The 19,876-nt window shown below is 43.9% G+C and overlaps 1 protein-coding gene across 1 annotated transcript in view; it reads right to left on the minus strand.

The window, feature by feature from the left end:
* The window catches only part of LOC124711500 (T-related protein-like), a 195,007-nt gene extending 183,355 nt beyond the window's left edge, over nt 1-11,652 (minus strand). Inside the window, exon 1 of the mRNA XM_047241614.1 lies at nt 11,483-11,652. Within this exon, the coding sequence (XP_047097570.1) occupies nt 11,483-11,652 (170 nt within the window). The remainder of the gene's footprint in view (nt 1-11,482) is intronic.
* Nucleotides 11,653-19,876: the final 8,224 nt, after the last annotated feature.

Genomic DNA, 19,876 nt, shown 5'->3' on the forward strand with positions numbered 1-19,876 from the left:
ACCACGATAAAATAAGAGAAATCAGAGCTCGTACGCATAGATATAGGTATTCATTCTTTCCGCGCGCTTTACGAGATTGCAATAATAGAGAATTGTGAAGGTGGCTCGATGGACCCTTTGCTAGGCACTTAAATGTAATTTGCAGAGTATCCATGGAGATGTAGGTGTAGAATTGCCTCCTACGACGTACGGATAAATCTGCCGTAGCGGAACATCTTTACGAAGAGGGTGATGGCGAGACAAAACTCACTGAGACGAGTGTCATGTCTAAAACATCGCATTACCACGCGCGTGTGTATAGAGAGGCTATTGAGATCTAGAAACAACATAATAGTTTTAACAGAAAAGAGGAAGGTGTTAAATGAGTGAAAATGTGGATGTCAACACTGTAACGTAAGAATGACGATCGATTGCTTTCAATCGAGAATGTTGGCAATACCAGCGATAATCTCGCAGCCGATGTCACGTGACAGACTGTGCTGCCCTGTAGGCCGCCTGTATAATCTGCGTTCCCTGATGTTCTAGCTGCAGTTCGCCATTTTAGTTTTAAAGATGTCTCCCGGAGCCGAAGAGGAAACGTCAGGAGAAAGTTTTATACATCGACCACGGTCTAACAGCCCGGAAGTTTTAAGCGACATTAGTACCAGCCGTGAAAGTTTACATTGTATGATCGATACCAGTGTCTTCAAATACGGGTGATATGACAGCCTGTGGCTGTTTGTCGGTTTTGCCTGTATTATAGCCACTTGTAAAAGAGATGTTTATTTTTTTTATTCAAAAGGGTGTACTTTAAGAAATGCCGCATACTTATTGTGCAGAAGTGGGGGAAGTATAGTTTCAGCTTAAAGTGAAGCGAATTTTTATTAGTAGTTTCATACATCATTTAATGAATGTTCATTTTATATACGTCATGATATGTTTTGAAGCTTGTTGAGTTGTGGTAAAAACTTAATTCTTTGAAGGTTACGTTACTTGTGCAGGTTGCCTCGGAATGACCGGTCCGCTATAAAAATGTCTGAATTATCACTCGTTATGCCATGCTCTATATAGGAAACGAGGTTAAGTATTAGTCAGTTTGTGTATTTAGGTCTACGATAAGACGTACGAGGGTAAGTCAGTTATTATACGCAGTTTAGTTATATTTTTGTTTATTTTGGTAGTACTGTCGTTTTACGTTGATGACGCATGCTTTCTTTATTTGTTGTCGTATCTTTGCAATTTTCAAGCTGCTAGGTTAGTTTCGTTATCGCTGCCGTGCTTTTAATCGCGGTTTCTCCGCTGTCTATTTGCACCAAAGAAGAGTAACGTTCAGTGATTCATTTTTTGTAATCGGAAGGCGTATCAGGGGCCGAAATTCATCGAAGACTTTCGGTACAGTACGGGAACAGTATTTTGCCACAACGGAGTGTCTACGAATGGGTTGAAAAATTCCGAGATGGTAGCACAAGTGTTACGCACGGTGAGGAAGTCGGACGACCGTTTACGGCAACAAATGAAGAAATTGAGCGTTCACGTGAAATGACTCTCTTGGACAGACGATTAACTATTGACGAAGTGACACCTCGTCTGCAAATTAGTCACAGTTCTGCTTACGAAATCATTCACAACAGTCTTGGGTTTCATAAAGATTGTGCAAAATGGGTCCCAAAACAACTCACACAGTTGCATAAGCAAACGCGCTTGGACATCTGCAAAAAAACATTTGTATCGCTATGGTAACGAAGGGGACAACTTCTTAGACCGGATCATTACTGGTGATGAACATGGCTCCATCATTACGAGCCAGAGAGTAAACGGCAGACTATGGAATGGAAACATCCAAATTTGCCGTGCAAGGAAAATTCAAGACCCAACTGTCTGCAGGAAAACTGATACTTACGGTTGTTTGGGACGTCCAACGACCAGTACTGGAACATTATGGGGAAAGGGGCACAACAATGAACAGTGTACGTTACAGTGACATGCTGCAATTTGAAGCAAACGCCGAGGACTGCTGTCAAAAGCTATTGTGTTGTTGCACGACAATGCCCGTCCGCATACTGCTGCCCACACTGCTGAAACGCTGCAGAAACTCAAATCTGAAGTACTGGATCATCCTCCATATAGTCCTGATCTTGCCCCTTCAGACTATCACTTGTTCGGACCACTCAGACAAGCATTAAGGGGCCGTCGATTTGCCTCGGACGAAGCAGTGAAAGAAGCGGTGCATTCCTGGCTCGCAGCTCAACCGAGAACCTTCTTTAATGAGGGCATCAGGAAGCTTGTACAATGATGGACCAAGTGCATTGAAACGCGAGGAGACTATATCGAAAAATGATGTTCTTGTAAGTTTCCTCTTCGATTGCAATAAAATTGTATAACTACTTTGCGGATAATAATTGACTTATCCTCGTATAAATATACGAAAAATATTCCTCTCCACTTCTCCAATTGCGAAAATACCCCAGGAATCGAAATATTTTGAGACGAACTGCTTAAGTACAGTTTTGAACTGGGAAGAAACGCAATTACATACAATTGGTTTCATGTTTACAACTACTTTTATTAATGTGTATTTACAGTACACTACTGAGCGTTGGGTGGTTCCCAGTTGTCTCTCCGGCGGTCTACGGCCCATCTCGTTCATGATTCAGGATCACAAGGAAATCTAAACACGTGAAAACCATTTTTGCAATACAGTACACAGCTGAGCAGCCACCCATATTCATGACAAGTTCTTCAATAGATTTAATTATAAATCTCCACTCACATCGTGACTCGTATGTATACAAGTATGAATATCCTATACTTTGGGGGAAACATGGCGGACCGTTCGGCTCAGGTTATAGGAGTCTCATCTCGCCGACAAGGCATCAGCACTTCTTGGCGGCACACGCGGTTACGCCCGCCTGCCGGCCGCAGCTCTGAACACACACATATATGTGTACACTCAACACGATAAATAAATGTCACTGCAGATATCACTGAGCGTATACCGGACCACTCGGACACACTCCGTGCTCGGGCTCCTGATCACGACACGATCCCAGCTATCTGGGTCACGACGCAACTTCTGCTTCAAATGGAGCGCAAATTACCCACACTATAAGTCATCCAGTTCCTCATAATGAGAGCACTTAGCGACTTCCAACAAACTCTACACGTAATTTCAGAGCTATTCTGAACTTCTCCTCACTTGCATGTTTAACGCCAAACATTTAGCACATCAACTCGTTCGTAATCGTAAGATTGAAGCTGTTTCATACATGGGAGCTCGCTTGTTTGAAGAATCGAGGGTATACTGCGTTCAGTTAAAAGTCTTCGATAAGAGTGAAATGAAATGACACCAGCTGGATAGAAATGAGGATGCGTGTACTTCAAGGTTGTTCTTTAGCATGTACACTCCCGAACATCTACTTGGAATATATGACTGAGTATTATCTATCTGATGATGGACAAACGGGTGTGAAACGGGAAAGGATATCTGAAAGCTACAAATAGTATCTTTCTTTTAGCTGGGTATGGGCAAGTGCTTCAAGAAATTTATGAGAGTTCGAAATTATTTGAAGAGATTTTAAGATATGAAAAAAGTACACAAAACAAAAATAATGATAATAGCAGGAGGGGAAAGATTAAAAATAATGCTAAATTGGGGAGAAATTAGATCCTGTGTAAGATTTCAAAGAAGTTGAAAGTAGAACGAAAAGCAATTGAAGGTACGGCTTACACAATTGCAACGAAAAATTTAGAGTTCTTAAGAAGAGGAAGATTTTCTACAGCGATATGGAAATGGAATTAAAGGAAAGGCAGATGAATTACTTTGTCTTGAAACTTCTACCGTGCGATGCGGAAATACGGGCAATGAGGAAGGAGAACAAGAAACTTTTGGAGAATTGGAGGAGAATAAAAGAAAACAGCGCTAATCATAGGGGTACTGACGAATGGCAGAAGGGAAGCTATCATTTGAGATAACTGACGGCAGAAAAAGAATTTTTACTGTGTACTGAGAAGTCTGACAAATTTTAAAAACCACTAAACGGGGACACGTGGAGGGAAAGTCAATGCAAGTGTGTAAGAAGACTCATATGGTGGGCGACCTTCTTAATTAATAATTGTAATAATTGTGTTTGAATAAGGCTGATTTAGAAAATAACGCTTTCTTAATCGAGGTAAATCAAACAACCTGAAGTAGTAACTGGAGACAATAAGGACCTGCTCACAGAGCAAAAAAAAAAAAAAAAAAAAAAAAAACTGGCGAGCATGGCTTACACGGTAACTGGTGTCGTAAGAAGCTCTTTAAGCGATCCAAGTTAAATGTGTTTGATTTTTTATAAAAAAATTTGATTCAACTTTAAAAAAATCAGAAGTTTGACCCCTAAGGTGGGAAATGAACAAATGAGGATAAAAATAGTTGCAATCTTAACAGCATGTTCAGCTAAGAGAAATTTTACAGTTTAAATATTCCGAGAATGCTGCAATTCTTCCTTTGACTAACAACTGCTTAGTATGCATCCTATTTGTGTACATTTATTTCATGTGGACAATTCATGACTTCTGTCTACTTATTATTCACTAGACTGTGTTCTGTGATCTCAGTGGCACAATTCACTCAATAATAGAATATTCACGCACTGAATGTCCTACGATAAGTATATCGATGTTTCAGTGCGTCCTATAGAGACGTTTACGTGTGTCTAAATACTGTAAAGCTAAACAGCATACTTTTTACAGTAGTTAGCGAATTTCTACTCGCAACTTAACCGTTTCAGAGGTGAGTATTTAGTTGGCACCATGTTGTTGTTCTGGTCTTCATTTGAAGGCTGGTTCGATGCAGCTCTCCACGCTACTCTATCCCGTGGCAAGCCTCTTCATCTCCGAATTACTACTGCAATCTGTACCCACTTGGACGTGCTCACCGTGTGCAAACTTTGTTCTCCATCTATAATTTTTACCTCTCCACACTTCCTTCAATTAATAAACTGACAATTCTTTCATGTCTCAGAAAGCGCCCTATCAACCAATCTCTCCTTTTCAGCGTAATATATCACCGAAACGTGTAGCCAAATAAAATAACAATTTGGACATTTAGATGGCTGAAAGGTGTTTAATTTGACATCTGTACTCAAAAGCTGAAGCTCCGCAACCATACGTGAAAAGATGGACCTGCAGAGAATCTCCTCTCTTATTCATGTTACGCCACAAATTTCTTTTCTCCTCAATTCAATTCAGTGCGTCCTTATTAATTACCCAATCTACCCATGTAATCTTCAGAATTATTCTATAGCATCATATTTCAAAAGCTGGTACTCCCTTTTTATATGAGCTGCTTATCAGCCACGCATCGTTTCCATGCAATGCCAAACTTCGGAGAAATACCTTAACAAAAGACTTGATAGCTCAGTAGCAAACTACCCTGGTTTCGCAAGGGAGGACTAAGTATGTACGGCCAGACTTCTTGTCTGACGCAGGGGTAAAAAATAAAGTGTCCTGATTGACTGACTGACTGAATAGCTCGTCATCGCGCAGCCCAAACCGCTAAGGATAGAAACATGAAATGTGGAGAGGGTGTGAATTTCATACTGTAGGCGTCGATTACGAAGGGATTTTTCGAAAATCCACCGCTAAGGAGGTGAAATAGGGGATGACGGGGTTTTTTAAATATACACTCCTGGAAATTGAAATAAGAACACCGTGAATTCATTGTCCCAGGAAGGGGAAACTTTATTGACACATTCCTGGGTTCAGATACATCACATGATCACACTGACAGGACCACAGGCACATAGACACAGGCAACAGAGCATGCACAATGTCAGCACTAGTACAGTGTATATCCACCTTTCGCAGCAATGAAGGCTGCTATTCTCCCATGGAGACGATCGTAGAGATGCTGGATGTAGTCCTGTGGAACAGCTTGCCATGCCATTTCCACCTGGCGCCTCAGTTGGACCAGCGTTCGTGCTGGACGTGCAGACCGCGTGAGACGACGCTTCATCCAGTCCCAAACATGCTCAATGGGGGACAGATCCGGAGATCTTGCTGGCCAGGGTAGTTGACTTACACCTTCTAGAGCACGTTGGGTGGCGCGGGATACATGCAGACGTGCATTGTCCTGTTGGAACAGCAAGTTCCCTTGCCGGTCTAGGAATGGTAGAACGATGGGTTCGATGACGGTTTGGATGTACCGTGCACTATTCAGTGTCCCCTCGACGATCACCAGTGGTGTACGGCCAGTGTAGGAGATCGCTCCCCACACCATGATGCCGGGTGTTGGCCCTGTGTGCCTCGGTCGTATGCAGTCCTGATTGTGGCGCTCACCTGCACGGCGCCAAACACGCATACGACCATCATTGGCACCAAGGCAGAAGCGACTCTCATCGCTGAAGACGACACGTCTCCATTCGTCCCTCCATTCACGCCTGTCGCGACACCACTGGAGGCGGGCTGCACGATGTTGGGGCGTGAGCGGAAGACGGCCTAACGGTGTGCGGGACCTTAGCCCAGCTTCATGGAGACGGTTGCGAATGGTCCTCGCCGATACCCCAGGAGCAACAGTGTCCCTAATTTGCTGGGAAGTGGCGGTGCGGTCCCCTACGGCACTGCGTAGGATCCTACGGTCTTGGCGTGCATCCGTGCGTCGCTGCGGTCCGGTCCCAGGTCGACGGGCACGTGCACCTTCCGCCGACCACTGGCGACAACATCGATGTACTGTGGAGACCTCACGCCCCACGTGTTGAGCAATTCGGCGGTACGTCCACCCGGCCTCCCGCATGCCCACTATACGCCCTCGCTCAAAGTCCGTCAACTGCACATACGGTTCACGTCCACGCTGTCGCGGCATGCTACCAGTGTTAAAGACTGCGATGGAGCTCCGTATGCCACGGCAAACTGGCTGACACTGACGGCGGCGGTGCACAAATGCTGCGCAGCTAGCGCCATTCGACGGCCAACACCGCGGTTCCTGGTGTGTCCGCTGTGCCGTGCGTGTGATCATTGCTTGTACAGCCCTCTCGCAGTGTCCGGAGCAAGTATGGTGGGTCTGACACACCGGTGTCAATGTGTTCTTTTTTCCATTTCCAGGAGTGTATGTCGCTATTAAGGCAATTTGAAGCTAGAACACGAAAATTGTTATTTGGCTTCCCGGTTATAAATTAAGAAACACGTGTTTCATCATTTTTCGAAATTTAAATCTTATCGGGATGAACTAAGAAATGAAATGCTTTATGAAAATACGTCGCTACTAAGGCAAGCTAGGATTACGAAAATTGGTATTTGGTTTTCCAGTCAGAAAAAAGTGCTTCAGCATTTTTTGAAAGTCAACCCTTAAGGAAGTAGAACAGTAAGTGGAAGCTTTTTCGAAAATAAACCATTGTTAAAGTACTACTTAAGAATTTTTAAAGCTACCTATGTGAGAATCGATATTTTACTTCTCGGTTAAAAATAATAATGACAAAAAAACAGAAGTTTCATTGTTTTTGGGAATTCAACCCCTAGTTGAGTGAAATAGGGGATGGAAAATTTTCATAAAAATATTAAACTAGTATGAAACTTCCTGGCAGATTAAAACTATGTGCCGGACCGAGACTCGAACTCGGGACCTTTGCCTTTCGCGGGCAAGTGCTCTACCAACGGAGCTACCCAAGCACGACTCACGCCCCGTCCTCACAGCTTTACTTCTGCTAGTACCTCGTCTCCTACCTTCCAAACTTTACAGATGCTCTCCTGCGAACCTTGCAGAACTAGCACTCCTGAAAGAGAGGATATTGCGGAGACATGGCTTAGCCACAGTCTGGGGGATGTTTCCAGAATGAGATTTTCACACTCCGCTGCTGAGTGAAAATCTCATTCATTAAACTAGTATTTGACTTCTCAAGAAATACTCATCAGAACGTTTCTGTGGAAATGCCGCCACAAGAACTCAAAAGGCGGGACTGACAAAGACCTCTGACTCCAGCTACAACCATCGCTTTTTGGTCAGAAGTACATTCGGAAAAGATGGTGCTTCTATCGCCTTCTTTAGTGTGAAAACTCTGGAATATGTCGCAACTCGTGAACAACGTAAAAATTTGACGGAAGAAAAAAAAATCGGTGCAGACCACATAGTCTACGCGAGGGAATCAGCGGGCGCTAAGGTAGTCAGTTACGTGTACAAACCGTCCTGTGAATCAGACCTGTCTGTTAGTGAAAACTGTGTCAAAATGCTACAGCAGTTCCTGAGATTACCGTCCACGTACAGACAGAAAGCAGCGGCGCGGCGGAGACTTGAGTTATATGTGTTGATGTTAACAGGTTCCTCTATTTTAGAAATGCATTCGTGGGTTTGCGATCCTATTTTTTATGTCGACTCTACTTCGGCCATCATCAATTACTCTGCTGCCTAAATAGCAAAACCCGTCCACTACTTTTGGTGCCTGATTTTCTTATCGAATTCCTATACAATGCCTCATGTAATTCGACTACATCGATTACACTTGTTTTAATTTGGTTGATATTCATTTTATATCCTGCTTTCAAGACGCCATCCAATCCGCTTAAGTGCTGTTCTAAGTCATTTTTTGTCTCTGAGAGGCAATTACAATTTCATCGGTGAAGCTCAAAGTTTTTATTTTTTCCCGACGAACTATAAGTCCTTTTCCAGTGTTAGTACCATAATCGTAATTTTACAGATAGGAGACAATATCCTACACGTACTTCCTGTGAAATCAAACAGACATTTTTCTTAACTAGTTCGTGAAAACCGCTAAAGATGTAAGTCAGGACAGCCGGGCAGAAATTACAAACCTTTACCTTCTAAACGAGATATATTTCACCTTTTGGTCAGGCATTCTGAAGGCGTGTCATCATTTCAGTAAACACACACACACACACACACACACACACACACACACACACACAATATATATATATATATATATATATATATATATATATATATATATATATATATATAAACTTTGTAAAAGCTTAGGTAAAAATAAAATTTCTCTTACTGTCACGTAATTGACAGAAAACATTTGGCGCAATCATTGGCTAGAAAGAATTGTCGATTCAAAGACTTCCTGATAAACAATTCCAAGTGTTTTTATTCAGCCACTGAAGCACAATGCGCTAATATATTATGAGTTTTGGCCTAGTTTCAGTAACTTTTGAGAGGAGATAGACAAAACCGCGCCACAATGAAATCCGAAACACGTGCTCGACCTAAGATCGACAGCTGGCGATGGTGGACCGCAGCCACACGGGTCACCAGTGAGATCGTAAATTTGGCAACATAGTCCACGGAGGGCAGCGACCTTATCCTACATTTAAAAAATGAATAGTCGAGATCGGAATAATATTTCTTTATTAACCGGTTTCGGCTTATCTACAAGCCATCTTCAGATTTTTGTTTTTTGGCCCTGCAAGTGTAGGAACAGCAAAGTTACAAACTGTTCTCTTACATATGACCTTCTAATAAGATAGAGAAAAACTGTAGTAAAAGTTACAGACAGTATTATTGTATGTGGCGTTAAAAATAGAGAAAGGTTATAGAGTTTACCCCTATGGGTTGTGCCGGTGGCTCCTCGGATTTTTCGTCCACTGACGCCACATGCCATAATACTGTCTGTAATTTTTACTACAGCTTTTCTCTATCTTATTTTAAGACCATATGTAATAGTACAGTATGTAGCTTTGCTGCTCCTACCCTTTCAGGGCCAAAAAATACTGAAGATGGTAAGCCGAAACCGGTTAATAAATAAATAATGTTGCGATCTCGACTATTCATTTTTTAAACACCACTGAGATAGTCAGACACCAGTTGGAACTACCCTGTTTATATATTTGTATGTTGGCAGCGCTTTGGACTGCATTAATATCTCTGACAGCGCTGTGCACCGTCTGTTAGACCCTCTGTTTGTTTTTGTTTTAGGGCGCAAAAAACCAGTGAGGTCATACGCGCCCAAATCAAAACTATAGAACGCAGACAATCAGAGACTCTGTGGCTGGTAGGACTGGCAGTTGGAAGTTAATAGTCAGCAGTGATGGAGGTTAGAAGTTAATAGTTGGCAGTGATGGAGGTTAGAAGCAGTGTTAGCGCGAGCGGACGGTCTGGAAGTGTGTCCGTCGTGGAGATTTAATATCGGTTGAACATGGATTGTAAAATGTGGGTAACGGAACTATTGACGATTACATAAGTTTTCGAACTGGATGTCAAGTGATTAAGGTTAAGTCTACTAAATACATTGCTTGCTCTGGAACAAAATCTTTCCTTTGCTAACCACATGCCTATTAGTAGTTAGAGCCTACAGCAGTTGGAATATTTTTATTTAGCTGGCTGTAGTTGCTGCAGTTGCTGTAGTTCGAGTTATGAAGATTCTCTTTGAGGTAAGATTGTTATGAAAAAGTGTAGGTTATTGTTAGGATTTCTGCTAACTCAGGGCCATTCTTCTGTGTTAATTATTTGAGCAGTCAGATTGCGTTATCCTTGTATATTGTACGTCAGTAATGAACAGAATAAGTTTGAGCTGTATTTGTCAGGGAAAATTCTGTAGGTTGTAATGGTACTTGAATTACGTAACCATTACGGCACCTCACCACAACCTCTCGATACCAGCAATATTCTACTGTGTTTCTGTAGAACAGTTAACATATTTCTGTGACAACATTCAGATTTGATTTCATTAATGTAGAGGCACTTTGATACATCGATATGTTTATATTGCAATGATATTATTCTTATGTGAATTCTTTCTTTTGTCACTATGATCTCTGACGTACTTGTAACTCTGATTTTTGGGCGCGTAAGCGGTCATTAGAGTCAAGTCTTGGGCGTCATGTTGAAAAGACGCAAATTGTAGTCTGCGAACTTTAACAGTGAGGAAGATATTTTCAAGTATGTTTTATATTGTGAAATGATGTTTCGTGAATTACGTGATATTGTACCAAAAGTAATAAAAAAGAAGTGTAACTTAAATTCGGAGTGCTGATTACTTTTTTACATCACCATTGTCCTAACTTGCAAAAGTTTAATCTTCAAGAATGGTTTGTGAAACAAATCTATAAAACTCTCGAATATCGCAGAATAACACCTAGGTCTCTTTGCATCCGTGCTTGGAATCATCACTACCCAGATTTTCGACGATTGAGCCATGAGTTCACAACGAGACCAGCGTGGGAAACACGAAAAGATGAGTGCCTAGTTCATCCACTATTTCATGAAATGGCTTTATTAACTGTGCTCTAACAACGCCTGCCACATAACGTAACTTTGTTGTTGCCCGAAAATGCAATATTTAGCAGCGTGAGCAACACTACAATCATAATTAAGGTTTACCTTTGTTGTGGTAGGGCTGTTGGAAGGGCAGTGTTGAAATCATAAAGACAAGCAAAGTGATAGTAAGTTCAGTTTCACTCAGCAGTTTTAGAAGGTCCAGTTTCACCTTCCCAGTTACTTCAGTTTAATGAAGTAATATATTTAGAAGTTTGACAGTGAGAGTTACGTGGCCGCTGGTGCGCCGCCTACCTGCCGTTCTTGGTGACGATCATCTCGTTGGTGAGGCACTGGAACTTGGTCCAGAGCTCGCGGTCGTCCAGCGTGATGCTCAGGTCCCGCTCCGAGGGGTCGCCCTTGCCGGCCACGCCCCTGCCGGCCAGCTCGGGCTCCACGGCGGACAGGATGTGCGACTGCGCCATGCTGCTGAGGGAACGGACGCTGCTCAGCTCGCACCTGAAACCAACCACAGGCACGCCGGCCTGGTCACCGGCGAACCGAGCACTGTGCACGGGGAGGCGTCAGCGGGCGGCTAGAGGGAAGCCAGCAACTGCCACGACTACAGTATGCGTAATAATATAAAAGTCGGCAAAGCAGTGGGATATAGTACGGGAAATAATGTAAAAATCGCCAAAGAAGACAGATACGGAAGTACTTCTTAAGTAATAGAACCCAGTACGTTGTCCTCGGCGGTGAGTGTTCATGGGAGGTGAGGGTATCATCTGGAGTGCCCCAGGGAAGTGTGGTAGGTCCGCTGTTGTTTTCTATCTACATAAATGATCTTTTGGATAGGGTGGATAGCAATGTGCGGCTGTTTGCTGATGATGCTGTGGTTTACGGGGAGGCGTCGTCGTTGAGTGACTGTAGGAGGACACAAGATGACTTGGACAGGATTTGTGATTGGTGTAAAGAATGGCAGCTAGCTCTAAATATAGTTAAATGTAAATTAATGCAGATGAATAGGAAAAAGAATCCCGTAATGTTTGAATACTCCATTAGTAGTGTAGCGTTTGACACAGTCACGTCGATTAAATATTTGGGCGTAACATTGCAGGGCGATATGAAGTGGGACGAGCATGTAATGGCAGTTGTGGGGAAGGCGGATAGTCGTCTGCGGTTCATTGGTAGAATTTTGCGAATATGTGGTTCATCTGTAAAGGAGACCGCTTATAAAACACTAATACGACCTATTCTTGGGTACTGCTCGAGCGTTTGGGATCCCCATCAGGTCGGATTGAGGCAGGACATGAAGCAATTCAGAGGCGGGCTGCTAGATTTGTTACTGGTAGGTTTGATCATCACGCGAGTGTTACGGAAATGCTTCAGGAACTCGGATGGGAGTCTCTCGAGGAAAGGAGGCGTTCTTTTCGTGAATCGCTACTGAGGAAATTTAGAGAACTAACATTTGAGGCTGAATGCAGTACAATTTTACTGCCGCCAGCTTACATTCCGCGGAAAGACCACAAAGATAAGAGAGATTAGGGCTCGTACAGAGGCATCTAGACAGTCATTTTTCCCTCGTCATGTTTGGGAGTGGAACAGGGAGAGAAGATGCTAGTTGTGGTACGAGGTACCCTCCGCCACGCACCGTATGGTGGATTGCGGAGTATGTATGTAGATGTAGATGTAGAAATGAAGAGGTGAGCTTGAAATTTTCTAGTGATATACATGAAGCGCCAAAGAAACTGGTACTGGCATGCGTATTCGAATACAGAGATATGTAAATAGCCAGAGTATGGCGCTGCGGTCAGCAACGCCTATGTAAGACAACAAGTGTCTGGCGCAGCTGTTAGATCGATCACTGATGCTACAATGGCAGGTTATCAAGATTTAGGGGAGTTTGAAAGTGGTGTTATAGTCGGCGCACGAGCAATGGAACACAGCGTCTCCGAGGTAGCGATGAAGTGGGGATTTACACGTACGACCATTTCGCGAGTGTACCGTGAATATCAGGAATCCGATAAGACATCAAATCTCCGACGTCACTAGGCCGGCGACTGAAGAGAATCGTTCAACGTAACAAAATTGCAACCGTTCCGCAAATTGCTACAGATTTCAGTGCTGGGCCGTCAATAGGTGGCAGCTTGTCAGCTATTCAACGAAACATCATGGATTTGGCCTTTCGGAGACGAAGGCCTTCTTGTCTGCCTTTGATGACTGCATGACACAAAGCTTTACGTCACGCCTGGGTCTGTCACCACCGACAGTGGACTATTGATGACTGGAAACTTGTTGCCTGGTCGGACGAGTCTCGTTTCAAATTGCTCGAATGAGACAACGTGCACGTGTGTGGAGAGAACCTTATGGATCCGTGGATCCTGCATGTCAGCAGGGGACTGTTCAGATTGGTGAAGACTCTGTAATGCCGTGCGGAGTGTGCAGCTGGAGTGTTGCGGGACCCCTCATACGTGTAGATACGACTCTGACAGGTGACACGTACGTCAGCATCCTGTCTGATCACCTGCACCCGTTCGTGTCCGTTGTGCATTCCGACGGACTTGGGCAATTCCGGTGGGACAATGCGACACCCCACACTTCCAGGATGCTACAAAGTGGCTCTACGAACACTCTTCTGAGTTTAAACACTTTCGATCGCCACCAAACTCCCCACACACGAACATTATTGAGCATATCTGGCATTCCTTACAAGGAGCTGTTCAGAAGAGATCTGCACCCCCTCGTACTGTTGCAGGTTCGAATCCTGCCTCGGGCATGAATGTGTGTGATGTCCTTAGGTTAGTTAGGTTTGAGTAGTTCTACGTTCTAGAGGAATGCTGACCACAGATGTTATGTCCCAGAGTGCTCAGAGTCATTTGAACCATTTGATATCTCTCAATAGTTGGAGAGAAAAACGTAGGTACAAGGAAAGCAGCCGTGGGGAAACCGTGGCTAACGTAAGAAATACTTCAGATGATTGAGGAACGAAGAGAGTACGGATATATTCAAGGTAATTCAAGAAAACCGAAATAAAGATCACTTAGGAATGAAATGCACAGGAAGTGCAGGGAAGCTAAGGCGAAGTGGCTGAATGAAAAACGTGAAGAAATCGAAAATGAAATAGTTGTCGCGAGGACTGACTCAGCATGTAGAAAAGTCAAAACAACCTTCGCGAAATTAAAAGCAAGTTCGGTAACAGTAAGAGAACAAAGGGAATTCCACTATTAAATGCAAAGGAGAGAGCGGATGGATGCAAAGAGCAGATTGAAGCCCTCTATGAGTGGCAAGACACGTCGGATGACCTGATATAAGAAGAAACAGGACTAGAAATAGAATCAGAATGTAAAAGAGCTCTGGATGACTTAAAATCGAATAAGGCAGAACGGACAGATGACTTTCCATCGGAATTTCTAAAGTCATTGGGGTAAGTGGCAACAAAACGATAATTCACGTTCGTGTGCAGAATGTACCTGGATGTATGCCGATATACCATCAACGTCATCCACACAATTCCGGAGATTGCAACAGCTAACAAATGCGAGAATAATCGCTTAATCAGCTTAACAGCTCGTGCATTCAAAATCCTGCCAAGAATAATATGGAGACGGATGGAAAAGAAAATTGAAGATGTATTACATGACAATCACTTTGCTGTAGGAAAAGTAAAGGCACAAAAGATACAGTTCTGACGTGGTGGTTGATAATGGAAGCAAGATCGAAATAAAATCAAGACACGTTCGTAGGATCTGTCGACCTGCAAATAGCGTTCGACATTGTGAAACGGTGCAAATTGTTCGGAATCCTGAGAAAAACAGGGGTAAGCTATGGGGGAAGACATGTAATATGTACAGAAAGCAAGAGGCAATAATAATAGTGGGAAACCAAGAATCAAGTACTCGATTTAAGAAGGGTGTAAGACAGGGATGTAGTCTTTCGCCCCTGCTGTTCAATCTAAGCAATTACGGAAAACCGAGCGAGGTGGCGCAGTGGTTAGACACTGGACTCGCATTCGGAAGGACGACGGTTCAATCCCGCGTCCGGCCATCCTGATTTAGGTTTTCCGTGATTTCCCTAAATCACTCCAGGCAAATGCCGGGATGGTTCCTCTGAAAGGGCACGGCCGACTTCCTTCCCCATCCTTCCGTAATCCGATGAGACCGATGACCCCGCTGTCTGGTCTCCTTCCCCAAACCAACCAACCAACCAATTACGGAAACACAAGAAAGGTTCAGGATTGGAATTAAAATTCAAGGTGAAAGGATATCAATTATTAGAGTCGATGGTGACATTGTTATCTTCAGTGAAAGTAAAGAAAAATTACATGATCTGCTGAATGGAATGAACAGTGTAATGAGTACAAAATATGGATTGAGAGTAAATCGAGGAAAGATGAAAGAAATGAGAAGTAGCAGAAATGAGAACAGCGAGAAACTTAAATCAGGATTAATGGCCACGAAGTAGATGAAATTAAGGAATTCTGTTACCTAGGGAGCAAAATAACCAATGACGGTTGGAGCAAGGAAGACATAAAAAGCAGACCTACACTGGCAAAAAGGGCATTCCTGGCGAGGAGAAATCTACTAGTCTGAAACATAGGTCTTCGTTTGAGGAAGAAGTTTCTGAGAATTTACTTTTTGAGCTCAGCATTATACGGCAGTGAGACATGGACTGTTGGAAAACCGGAACACAAGAGAAGGGGAGCATTTGAGATGTAGTGCTACAGGCGTATGTCGAAAATTAGGTTGAGTGATAAAAGGTAGTCCCGGGATCGATTCCCGGCGGGGTTAGGGATTTTCTCTGCCTCGTGATGACTGGGTGTTGTGTGCTGTCCTTAGGTTAGTTAGGTTTAAGTAGTTCTAAGTTCTGTGGGACTGATGACCATAGCTGTTAAGTCCCATAGTGCTCAGAACCATTTGAACCATTTGATAAAAGGTAGGGAATGAGTGAATGGAAGAGGGCAGGCATACACGGAAAGCACTGACAAGAAAAAGGGACAGGATGACAGGACATCCGTCAAGGCAACAGGGAATTCTAGAGGGAGCTGTAGATGGTTAAAAACTGTAGAGGAAGACGGAGACTGGGATACATCCAGCAAATAATTGAGGGCTAAGGTTCCAAGGCTATTGTGAGACGAAAAGGTTGGCACAGGAGAGGAATTCTTGGCGGTTTGCATGAAACCAGTCAGAATACGGATGACCAAAAATAAAAAATAAAAAATCTGACGAAATGTACTGCTTGAACAAGCAAAGTGTACGTCTGGTGACGAAGTCGGCACCGTAGCGTGTTGTTTGTTGTGGGAGGTGCATTCTTCAAGTTACTCACGTCGTTATGTAAACGTCAGAACTGCACAGTGTTTATTCAAAACTACCTCTGTCGAATGAGCGAAAACTGAAAGGCATACAGAGAACAATAGGCCTACATCAGCGTACAGAGCACCTCTCCGGATTTTTTTTTTAATAAAAATGTCTTGGATGCGAAAATATTGCGTCTCCTCTTTTAACAACCGTAATCTCGGCTGTGCGAAGCAACGTAGCGTCCCATGTGATTACAAAACAGCTGCGGATTGTCCTAGATTCTAGTGAGAGTAGCCCTGTAAGTATGTTCAAAATGGTTCAAATGGCTCTGAGCACTATGGGTTCAAATGGTTCAAATGGTTCTGAGCACTATGGGACTTAACATCTGTGGTCATCAGTCCCCTAGAACTTAGAACTACTTAAACCTAACTAACCTAAGGACATCACACACTTCCATGCCAGCTGCAGGTTTCGAACCTGCGACCGTAGCAGTCGCGCGGTTCCGGACTGAAGCGCCTAGAACCGCTTAGCCACCGCGGCCGGCTGTAAGTATGCAAATGGCTTTATATAAGGAATACGTTTTTGTTCTTAATCTGTAATATAACAGACGATCAAAAAGTATCCTTTAAAAGGCGTTTTTGCAGCGTATAAGCAAAGTAGAGCGACTCCGAAGCGAATATATAAGCACTGAGATGCGGGCCAGGGTGTTAGTCTGGCATTCGTGTTGTTCCGACGAGTGTGAGGTAAACGCGGAAATATGAACTACGGCGATGTTATTACCAAGTTGTTCCAAACAGGAGCGACGTGCTGTCATTCTTTTCTCGGTTGCCGAAGGATGAAGACCGGTACACGTCCAACGGAGAATGAAGAACACGTGTGGGGCAGTTTGTCTGTCCACTGTGGTGGAATGGTGCGCCAAGTTACGGCCTTCGGACGGAAACTTTTTGATTGACCTCTATAGAATGGCACGTATAGATTTTCTTGTAAATCTGATACACAGGTAAATAGAAATACTATCAACTCTATGAAAGCGTGCCTGAGTTTACACATGTAACATACCGTTACCTCCCGTCCTTTCTTGTACGCAATACCATTAGACAATAGCGCCGAACAGGACACATTTATCTCGCCATTCACCTGAGACATATAATGTGAGCCAGCCGCTGCGGCCGAGCGGTTCTAGGCGCTTCAGTCCGGAACAGCGCTGCTGCTACGGTCGCAGGTTCGAATCCTGCCTCGGGCAAGGATGTGTGTGATGTCCTTAGGTTAGTTAGGTTTAAGTAGTTCTAAGTCTAGGGGACTGATGACCTCAGATGATAAGTCCCATAGTGCTCAAAGCCATTTGAACCATCTATAATGTGATGTTCGCATGGCAATGGAAACGAAACTGATGTACAATAGTTCCTCAATAAGATAACTCTTTCAAAATAATGGAAGCTAATACCAAGAAAAAGGACGTAAGGTACCTGTCATCTTCTTTGTGTGTACAACACATTTTTGCCATCGTTGTTTCTACCTTTAAAATATTTCAGGGCTTTGTTTCTGGTCGACGGTCGTAAATAACTCTGGTGAATTGAAGGATAATCACTATCATTCAGAGCCGCGTGGAATTAGCCGAGCGGTCTAAGGCGCTGCAGTGATGGACTGTGCGGCTGGTCCCGGCGGAGGTTCGAGTCATCCCTCGGACATGGGTGTGTGTCTTTTTGTCTATAGGATACTTTAGGTTAAGTAGTGTGTAAGCGACTGATGGACTTAGCAGTTAAGTCCCACAAGATCTTACACACATTTGAACATTTTTCTGAACTATCATTCAAAGTGTTTTTTTGAGCGGCGACAGAATGGGAGCACTTGACCACGGAGGTCGCGCCGTGCGGTGACCCAGCTGGCGCGTTACTCCGTGAGAACATCGTGTCTCACGTGATGCGGTTGACTAATGTCAGTCCTTCATTTATATCGACCTCATAGTCGAAGGGATGTTAAACCATCATATCCCTTCCTTAAACTTAATTTTATGCCTCTTCGAGTGGCATGCAGGCGTATATTGTATAAGTACACTACGCAGCTTTGCAAAATCGTAACAATAACAAATGAAGACTCGCTCGTGCATGTATGTCTCGCCATTACAGGCGATAACTAGGGACCGTGATAAACAACCGCTGGAATCCCGCAACGTTATTGTAGTACCTCCGGTTGGTGTTTGTTCTGCGTTTAACGAGACGGGGAAAACCGCCGCTTCTGGGTCCCGCTAACCAGGTTACCGGCTCTAACGAATCCCATTTTCGCTTCCCTCGTGTGGGAACGTGTCAGTGAACTTCCCAAGTGCTGCGTGGTCTGCGGAAGAAAACATGCCGGCGATGCGAAAGCCTCTATCGGTGGTCGGTCGGAAAGGGTAGTAAAAAAAAAAGAAAAGAAAACTGGAGTGGTCGTGCAGCGGGCAACTTACGGTGCAATTAATGACGCAGCTGATTACTGTCAATGAAACCCGCAATTGAATGTTATACAGACTGTAGCGTAAAAGGCACACACGCTTAATTCATCACCATCATCTCCATTTTTCCTGTTACCTAAGCAGGTCCTTTACGTCTCCTTTTCTGATGGTCCGCTCTACGCTTGTGTGCTGCCATGAAGCACATTGTCGAGCGTCTGACATCTGGTCCTTCATCGCCTTCTCTTTCCGTTCTCATATCTTTCTGAAACGGCTTCTATAAACCCTTCTTACTTTCTTCATATACGTCCTATCCCTTTACTTTTCCTACTTTTTGTACATCCATTAAGTGCTTCTGCTCTACGACTCTTCTCGGCACCTCCTTATTTTTCACCCTGTCTATCCAACTTTTCCGTCCTCCCTTATGTTTTCCATCTTTCATTCATGATTTTTAAAATAACTTTGGCTACTTGTCATATGGAAATGGGATGCCTACCGGGACTCCATTCACACCCACGTCTAAGTCCACGACCTCACCCTCCAGTCTCCTGATGACATCTCCCGCACTGCTGCATTCCTGAACCACACTTTCGCGTCATTGGCCGGGAGGCCCCTTACGGGGTAGGTCCGGCCGCCTTGGTGCAGGCCTTATTGCATTCGACGCCACATTGGGCGACCTGCGCGCCGGATGGGCATGAAATGACGATGAAGACAGCACAACACCCAGTCCCTGAGCGGAGGAAATCCCTGACGCAATCCGTCACGCTGACCACTCAGCTATTGGGGCGGACGCTTGTCACACGAGAGTAATTGTTCTGTGCTCACTTTTCTGGATTCCTTGTTTCAGTGATGTTCGGATCATCATCAGTGTCTTGCTATTTGCCACTGTCAAGTGTTTTGTTGTGTAGCCTCAATATTTCTTTTATTCTTTGTTGGAGGAAACACTGTAGTATTTCTCCTGGCCTCGCACGTGCGGCTACAGATTTTCCG

The sequence above is a fragment of the Schistocerca piceifrons genome, chromosome 8 (assembly GCF_021461385.2).
Source record: "Schistocerca piceifrons isolate TAMUIC-IGC-003096 chromosome 8, iqSchPice1.1, whole genome shotgun sequence".
Classification (NCBI taxonomy): Eukaryota; Metazoa; Arthropoda; class Insecta; order Orthoptera; family Acrididae; genus Schistocerca; species Schistocerca piceifrons.